Raw genomic sequence first — 8,731 nt, forward strand, 5'->3', positions numbered from 1 at the left:
TGTTGTTTGGCGGGTCCGGGCTGGGGATTCGAACCCGCCACCTTAGGTGTACGTGGCTGGCGCCTTAGCCGGTTGAGCTATAGGCGCCGAGCCCTACCTGAATTTCTGACCCTCGTTTGACTCTTACTTCTCTGTCTGCGCTTTTTCCTTGTCTCTCTCTGCCTCCACGTGTCTTTCTACCGCTCCATCTATCTCCCTATGTGCATGTCTCAGTCTCTCTCCTATTTCTTTTTTTAAATTTTAGACAGAGTCTCACTCTGTCGCCCTGGGTAAAATGCTGAGGGGTCATAGCTTACAGCAACCTCAAACTCTTGGGCTTGAGCAATCCTCTTGCCTCAGTCTTCCTTCCTTCCTTCTTTCTTTATTTTGAGACAGTCTCAATTTGTCGCCCTCACTAAAGGGCGGTGGCGTCATAGCTCACAGCAACCTCACACTCTTGGGCTCTACTGATTTCTCTTGCTTCAGCCTCCAGAGTAGCAGGGACTACAGGCGCCTACCACAACGCCCAGCTATTTTTAGAGACAGGGTTTCACTCTTGCTCAGGCTGGTCTCCAACTGGAGAGCTCAAGCAATCCTCCACCTCAACCTCCCAGAGTGCTAGGATTACAGGCGTGAGCCCCTGCCCCCTGCCTCTCTTCTCCCATTTTCCTCCGTCTCTGTAGTCCCTTCCCTTCGAAACAGCCGAAAATGTGAAACCACATTCCCCTCGGAAGTAGCAGCCTGGGGCAGAGCCTAAGTCAGGTCAGAGGGCGGGGCCTGAAGGCCCAGCCCCAGCTCAGGAGACGACGACGACCCCTAGACTTCCCAGCCCCATCTCGGGACTGGGTGATGCTGGCTGATACCAGGTCTTCACAGATCCCCCACTCCGCCACCATCCTACAACTTCCACTTGAGGCGCCGAGCTTCACTTACTAAGCCTGGTCCTTCACTTCTAAACCTGGTGATAGTCCCGCCTGGTCCTGGTGACTCCGTCCCACACTGAGCCCCGCCTCGCCCCGCCCCGCCCCAGCCAAGCCAGAGCAGTCCGGATACCCAGGTGGAAAGCAGGCAGGAGAACCGCTCCAAGGCCCCGCGGGTCCCGCAGCCCTGAGTTCCAGGGGACTCGAACGCAACCCCAGCGGCGGTAGAGGTAGGCTGAGCGCCAGGTGATTAGCAGTAGCTGGAGGCGGGACCATTAGATGGGAAAAGGTAGACTGCGGAGGGTTGCGAACCTACGTTTAGCAAGGAGCCTGCAGGGACAGTGTCTGCTTGGAGGGGCCCAGAAAGAAACCGCGCCACGTGGCCTCCGAGGAGCCAGAGTCGCATAGAGAAGTTGGGGCCTGCAGCAGCCTCAGGGCAGCGCCCGGCGCTAGAAAGGGGGCGGGCCCGAGCCCAGAACAGCCTGGGGGCTGAGTCTGGGAACTCTGGGAAGGAAGAAGCCTGGAAGTTAGTGGGCGGTGCCTTATATTACGTAGAGTTGGGCGAGGCCTGGAGATAAGAGGTAGGAGGCCCTGGAGTAGCAGTGCCAGCCAGAAGGACCCAGAAGGGTCGGGACCAAAGATGTGGGCCTGAGATTCTGCAAAGGTCACGACCTGGGATTCCTTGGGTCTGAATGGCACCCTGTCTCTAGGGGCATGCCCAGTGCTGCAGCTGAAGCGTCTGTGATGGTACAGGGTTGTAGTCCCCGCTGGGGCTTCCCCTCTACTTCCTTGCTCTGTTCTCCCCAGGCCCTTGGTCAAGTGGCCTGCACTGCCTGGTAATGAGCGGCTCAAGCAGGTATCTTAGCTGTCATCATCCTTAGGACCACCAGGATGGGAGGCCTAGGTACTCAGCGTTTGCATCCCCATGGACCAGTTTTGTATAGGAGGAGTGGGCATTTCCATCTCTTTGCAATGGCTTGCATGAAAAGTACGTATGTCTTGGGTGGCGCCTGTGGCTCAAAGGAGTAGGGTGCCCAACCCATATGCCGGAGGTGGTGGGTTCAAACCCAGCCCTGGCCAAAAAAGGAAAAAGAAAGAAAAGTACATATGTCTCTCAGGAGGCCATTTGCTACAGGACCATTTTGTGCAGAGGAAACTATTGACTCCTCACATAGCTTTTGCACTTCCCTGTGGCAGTTGCACCCTGGTGGAGACAGTATTTACCCTATTCAAGTAGAAGTTTACACAAAATTGACGGTATTGGCTCAGCGCCTGTGGTTCAAGTGGCTAAGGCACCAGCCACATACACCTAAGGTGGTGGGTTCGAATCCAACCCCGGGCCCACCAAAAACAACGATGGCTGCAACCAAAAAACAGCCGGGCATCTGTGGCCCCAGCTACTTGGGAGGCTGAGGCAGGAGACTCACTTGAGCCCAGGAGTTGGAGGTTGCTGTGAGCTGTAATGCCACAGTACTCTACCCAGGGAGATAGCCTGAGGCTCTGTCTCAAAAAAAAAAAAAAAAATTGACGGTATTTGGGATTGTGCCTGATGCTGCTGCTGAAAAGCCTGTGATGCTATAGGGTTCAAGTCCTCACTGGGGCTTCCCCTCTACTCCTCTGCTCTGTTCTCCCCAGGTCCTTGTGGAGAAAAATCTATAATTCTGCCACTCTAAAATGTAAACTAATTTGGTTTTTTTTGTGGTGGTTCTAAAGAAACAAAAACTGACAACACTGAGCACAGGAGAGCAGAAAAGTGTCTCTGTGGCAGAAGGGGAGACGGACCTGGGGCACCTTCTTTGAGGAAGCCAGGTCTCCCTGACACCTATCTTCTACCCCAGGTGCTCACCCACCTCTTTCCCCAAGTCTGTTCCTCTGTCTGCTTGTGGTCCGACATACCCTTATTCACATATTTGTCCATTTTCCCTTTCTGCTCATTCATTCCACATTTACTAGAGCTCACTTGCTGTGAGACTCTTAAGTCCTAAGGTTTTGGAGTCCCTGGAAAGGGCTCTGTACCTTACTTATCCTGTGGAGGGTCCCTGTGGGCAGCCCAAGGAGTCCACACACAGGCATTTCAAAACTGGTTTTAAATACTCATCAGGGTGCCACACAAAGGAGCTGGGATGAGAGCTTGTTACATGTGAGTGTGGGGCTGGGGTGCCCTGAGAGAGGAAATGGGGGACCCATCTGTCACAGCAGCTGGGGTGCCCCACCCCCACCCTGGGACAAGGGAACACAGTAGAAGCCCTCTCCGGAGGGTCCCAGGGCTAACTGGGAGCCAGCCCTCCCTTCGAGGTAGATAAGCGGGGAGGGAAGCGAGGAGCAGCTCCCGTGGTGGTGGTGGCAGGCGGCAGCTTCCTCAGTGGTATTGCTGATAGTTGGGATAGCCTGAGGCTGCGGTACCCTCTTTCGGGGGCAGCTGGCTGGGGTCCTCCAGGAATGGGGGTGCTGCAGAAGGGAGAATCAGGTAAGAATGAGCTGAGGAGGCTAGGTGAAGCACTTCCTGCCTCTCTCTCACCAGTGTCTACCAGGTACTTACCATTTCGGAACTGCTGGGCTGTGTAGCGAGTGAGAAGGATGCCAACACCTTCAATAAGTGCTAACAGGATGCCCCCCATCATTGCTGAGCCCACCATGGCCAATGGGCCACCTGAAAGAGGGGGCAGAGAGACAGGTGAGGGCACATATAACTGTAGAAGGGCCTGGGTCAGGGGCAGAGGGCACTCACTTCGGGCAGCCAATACAGCCCCGGTCAATGCTCCACTGGTGATGGAGTTCCAGGGATCTTCTTTGCCCCGCAGCCGAACCAGGCCGCAGTCGATGGTAGAGAACAGCCCCCCCCACACTGCAAAGCTACCTGTAGGGGAAAACCAAGGCACAATTAGTGTTCCTGGGAAATCCCAAGAATTCACATGTTGGGGCCTGGGAGCTTCCAAGGCTTGAATGCTCTGGCCAAGAACAGGAGGAAAAACCCAGATACAAAGGCAGATATCAAACTCCTAGGGAATATTCCTTGTTCATCCTCATCCTGTGGTAGATCCCACTTCAAGCTGTCTAGAATCACCACTGATGTTCCCTTTGCCTTCACAGAGAATTGACAAGTATTTACAAGCAGATTTTATCTTCATATGGCCTTTAACAGAGCAACTCTGATCTTCATAAATTACCATATAGAGTTGGAATTCTGATCTTGGTTTTAGGGAGAAGGAAACAAGTTAGGAAAGCCAGTTGATGATAGTTAAAATGTTTATTGAGGGCTTACTGTGTGCCAGGACCTGTTTGGGATACTGTGTATTATTTGACTTCTGCTATTTTATTTTATTTTTGCAGTTTTGGCCAGGGCCGGCCTTGAACCTTCCACCCCCAGTATATGGGGCGGCACCCTTCTCCTTGAGCCACAGGCGCCGCCCCAGACTTCTGCAATTTTAAGTGAGTTAATATTATTAAAGTGTTTAGCATAGGCAACCGTAACTTAGTAATATATAAATTACATAAACTACAAAACTAATGATGAGGTAGTTTCAGTTATCATCACTCCATGTTACAGATGAGGTTCAGAGAGGTTAAGCCATTAGCCCAAGGTCACACATCAAAAAAGAGCTAGGGCCTGGATTTAAACTCTAGAACCTACATTCTTACCCTTCCATATTAAATTCCTGGTAAATGTCACTCTTTTGGGAAGTTCCAGGAAGAGCTGGTACTAGAATCTGGACACCCAACTTTGTAGTCATGAACCAAAGAATCATCCACCCCTAACTCTGCCATCACATTTCCTATATCTCCTCAAGCTCTTCTCACCTCCAATCTGAGGGGCTCGGATTCTCACAGCATTGAGACTACCTCTCAGCCGGTGCCGAATTCCCTGGGAAAAGTAAGGAAGGGAGTCAAGACAGGGTTTCCAGTATCTAAGACAAAGAAGGAGATGGGGTTATCAGGGGTAGAGATGTGGAGAAGCAGCCAAGAACTAGGGGTCTGGTGAGCACCCCAGAGTGTTTTCAGAGCTCAGTTGAGAAGTTCTAATTAATTTATTCAGTAAATGATTAATGAGCACCTACTATATGCCAAGCACCATGCTACATGCAGGGATACAGCAGTGGACAAGTAGACTGGTTTCTGCTCTCTTGGAACTCACATTTTAGTGAGAGAAGAATCATGAGCAAGGGTAAGATAAACAAGATAGCTTCAGACAGCAATATGCACTATATAGAGGAGACAAGAAGAGATAGGATTGTGGCAGAGGAGTCAGGAAAGGCCTCTTTAAGGAGGGGGGCATTTATGCTAAGACCTTGAAAATGAGAAACTTGGGCAAAAATCCAGAAAGAAGAGTTCCAGGAGTCAAGGAAAGAGGGTATAAATTGCAGAGACCTGCTCGGCGCCTATAGCTCAACAGGCTAAGGCGCCAGCCACGTACACCTAAGGTGGCGGGTTCGAATCCCCAGCCCGGACCCACCAAAAAACAATGATGGCTGCAATCAAAAAATGGCCAGGCGTTGTGGCGGGCGCCTGTAGTCCCAGCTACTTGGGAGGCTGAGGCAGGAGACTCACTTGAGCCCAGGAGTTGAGGTTGCTGTGAGCTGTAATGCCATGGCACTCTACCCAGGGGGACAGCTTGAGGCTCTGTCTCAAAAAAAAAAAAAAAATTGCAGAGACCTTGGCCAATAAATGGCATTTAAAGCCATGAAATTTGCTTATCTTCTGGAGAGGAGGGGGGGTCAGAGAGAGTTGATTATGTTAAAAGGATTTTCTCAACTTTAAGGCTGTCCTCCATCTGCCACTTAAATTCCTGTCATTTCTGTCTATCCAAGTTTCTGAGCTAGAATCTGCCTCTAGATAAAAATCTGTTTGGCCTAGCATACACATTTAAGAGTTTATGATGACTATTTTTTTTTTTTTTTTTTGAGACAGAGCCTCAAGCTGTCCCCCTGGGTAGCGTGCCATGGCATTACAGCTCACAGCAACCTCCAACTCCTGGGCTCAAGCGAGTCTCCTGCCTCCGCCTCCCAAGTAGCTGGGACCACAGGCGCCCGCCACAACGCCTGGCTATTTTTTGGTTGCAGCCGTCATTGTTGTTTGGCGGGTCCGGGCTGGGGATTCGAACCCGCCACCTTAGGTGTACGTGGCTGGCGCCTTAGCCGGTTGAGCTATAGGCGCCGAGCCATATGATGACTATTTTGACATCACAGCATTTCCACAGAGAAACCCCAGTTGGGGTATGTGTGTAGGAAACAGGGGTCATGCTTGCAATTCCCCCCAAACCCTAGACCCAGGAGCCAGGCCTGGCACATGGTAGGTGAGCAAGCACCAGAATGAGTAAGTGCGTGTGACTGTCAGCTCCGCGCAATTTTCAGAGCCATATCCTGTACGGGCAAGAAACCTGACTCCCATACCACCCAGAGGAAAGCCAGGACTTACAACTGGGGCGTTGCGGAAGCCCTTGATGGCCTGGAAGACTCCGCCGCCAATGACACCCATAGTGAAGGCTCCACCACAATCATCCACAATTCTCCATGGGCTGCAAGGAGGAAGGGAAGGAAGGGGTTAATGTGAGTCCTCCCCTTGGCCTTCACATGGACTGTTTCCAACTGAGAGAAACCAAGTCACCTTCATGCGTGGGAAGAAGCATTTCAGATAATGACTTAGTCCAGTCGCTTCAGCCCCCTCCATTAAACCGAGAAATGGAGTAAAGGGGGAGAAACATTTGCCCTGTACTCTTCTTCCCTTCACAGCCAATTAAGGAATCATACGCATGCTTTGCTACTATCAAAGATCAAATAAATTGATACTTCCAAGAATCAACACGTTTCAATATGCCCTACAGACGTAGCCAGTATTGATATTGAAACAGGACAGGATTGTACCCCTTCTTCGACAAGGAGCACGTCCAACCAATTGCCTACCCTTTCCCCCTTTTAAATCTGGCGCAACTGGGAAAAACCAAGAGCAGATCGCGGAGGGGGGAACTCATCACCTCCTCCCTGCCTTTAATAGGCTCATCCATGCCCCACCCCCACTAACAAATGCGACCGGGGTAAAAACCACGCGTGGTAACTGGGGATTTCCGCTCAACATCGCGCCACCCCCTGGCCTGAATGGATTCGACCACTGAGTCCATTTAACAAAGGAACTAGAAGATATAAAGTGAGGGAAAATGTGGCGTGGTTCGCCCTGCACCGCACCTTCTCCAGGCGCACAAGTTGTGGTCCCTCTTAGCCCGAGTGAAAGGAACCAAATGGGGGGGGGAGCGGAAGGAAATAAGAGCCCCCAAGTCTAGGACGTGGCACTGTGTGGCCGGGGCCTCACCGCCCGCCTCCCACGGCTGGCCTTGGCGCTGCAGCAACAGTCCCAATGTCTGTGCCCATCGCCGTACCAAGGCTCCCGAGCGTACTCCTCCATGGCGCCGGCGTCTGGGCGCGCAGTCAGGCACTACCTCAGCCGGGCCACGCCCCCTGTGCAAACGCACACAGGCGCTCGAGCTCTCCACCGATTCCAGGACAACGATTGGGTCACTTCGTTATACATCAATCCAGAGGCGCACTCTCATTGGTTATCCGAGGTTGCGTCATCTGTTCACTGCCGCCTGAGTGTCGCCCAGACACTTCTTGGCTCGGGGAGAGAATACCTCCTTCTGTGCTTGGTCAGAAAAGAGTCGTGTGTTTCTAGCGATCTTAGCGGCGATAAGGGACAGGTGGCCGATCTGACAACCTTCCATTATCTGCACAACTGTATCGGTAACGTTGGGGTGGGCACAACTTTTTGGAGGTGGAGGAGCTGTTGTTCTCCACTCCCCCGTCCCATCGCTTTGGTTCCTCCCACCCGGCAGTCTTTGGAGGACGTTGGGTGAGCCTATTTCTAGGGCGCGGGGGAATTGCATTTGACCCCTTTGATAGTGGGTGGAGCCTGGGCGAGGAACTGGGTCCTGGAGAACCTGGTCTCTAGAGGCGGGTTGGTGAGTTTTGGTGATAATCCCCTATGTCTTCCTTCTTTTAGTGCGTATGTTCCGTCCGCCCAGCTACTGGTGCAACTGGATAGGTGGGGTCAGATCAGTACATTCTGAAGGGAGGCACTTGGTCAAGGATCTAGAGTTGAATCCTGATCCGAGCTGGTTTTCAGTCTGTCTGCCCGTACCTAGGTCTTTCTGCTACCAGCTATGCCGCTGCCCGTTGCGCTACAGACCCGCTTGGCCAAGAGAGGAATCCTGAAACATCTGGAGCCTGGTGAGACAGCTAAGAGCAGATGGGCCTACCATGTGCCAGGCTTGACAGGCACTTGGTTGTTGATACCATGTGCCTACTGTGCACCAAGCAATCGGGTGGCAGGCATTTCATTGTTAACAGTATGAATTCCTGACATCCATCCCTACAGCATGCCAAGCACTGTGTGAGGGGTGCCGGGGATTGGGTGAGAGATAGATCATCCTTAACAGTATTGACAGCTGATGCCTATTTTGGACCTATTGTATACTAGGTTCAATTCATGGGGGTAATTACCATCTAATAGGAAAAATAGCTGACACAGCAATCTCCTGTGTGACAAGTACAGTGGCAGGATATTAGTTTGAAATACCTGTTATCAGTACAATAAATAACAGAGGTACTGTGGTGACAGGCACTATAGTGGTGACATATACCTTGTTCACTGTATCAAGAGCTGACATGTATTTTGGGTCTCCCAAGTGTCTGCCATACACATTATGTTAACAGCATAAAATGTCATTTAGGCCTACTGTGCTGTTGGCTGCTAATTATACCTTACTGTCAATGATACTAAAAGCTGGCATATTTTATGGGCTACAGTATGCCAGGCCTTGGAAAGTGCTTTTTTTTTTTTTTTTT

At 51.5% G+C, this 8,731-nt stretch overlaps 2 protein-coding genes across 4 annotated transcripts in view; one reads left to right on the forward strand and one right to left on the reverse strand.

Moving 5' to 3' along the window:
* The first annotated feature begins 1,090 nt into the window (after positions 1-1,090).
* Positions 1,091-8,731, forward strand: part of PQBP1 (polyglutamine binding protein 1) — a 13,853-nt gene continuing 6,212 nt past the window's right edge. The window contains exons 1-2 of one of the 2 annotated variants that reach the window (XM_012811313.1): positions 1,091-1,129; positions 8,029-8,113. In XM_012811313.1, the coding sequence (XP_012666767.1) occupies positions 8,047-8,113 (67 nt within the window). In that variant the 5' untranslated portion in view covers positions 1,091-1,129; positions 8,029-8,046. Of the gene's footprint in view, positions 1,130-7,475; positions 7,628-8,028; positions 8,114-8,731 lie in introns of those variants that run through there. The other variant, XM_012811312.2, reaches the window with a different exon arrangement.
* Positions 2,968-7,359, reverse strand: TIMM17B (translocase of inner mitochondrial membrane 17B). Of its 2 annotated transcripts, none has more exons than XM_003799650.3 (6): positions 7,267-7,359; positions 6,312-6,411; positions 4,698-4,761; positions 3,628-3,756; positions 3,439-3,549; positions 2,968-3,347 (listed from the first exon to the last, which is right to left on the reverse strand). In XM_003799650.3, the coding sequence occupies exons 1-6, from the start codon at positions 7,290-7,292 to the stop codon at positions 3,259-3,261; spliced, it is 519 nt and encodes a 172-aa protein (XP_003799698.1). In that variant the 5' UTR covers positions 7,293-7,359; the 3' UTR covers positions 2,968-3,258. The 2 variants fall into 2 exon arrangements, with proteins under 2 accessions (XP_003799698.1, XP_023374822.1); XM_023519054.1 differs by having other exon boundaries at positions 7,200-7,267.

This window comes from Otolemur garnettii, unplaced genomic scaffold (assembly GCF_000181295.1).
Source record: "Otolemur garnettii isolate 467f Iridium unplaced genomic scaffold, OtoGar3 scaffold00153, whole genome shotgun sequence".
Classification (NCBI taxonomy): domain Eukaryota; kingdom Metazoa; phylum Chordata; class Mammalia; order Primates; family Galagidae; genus Otolemur; species Otolemur garnettii.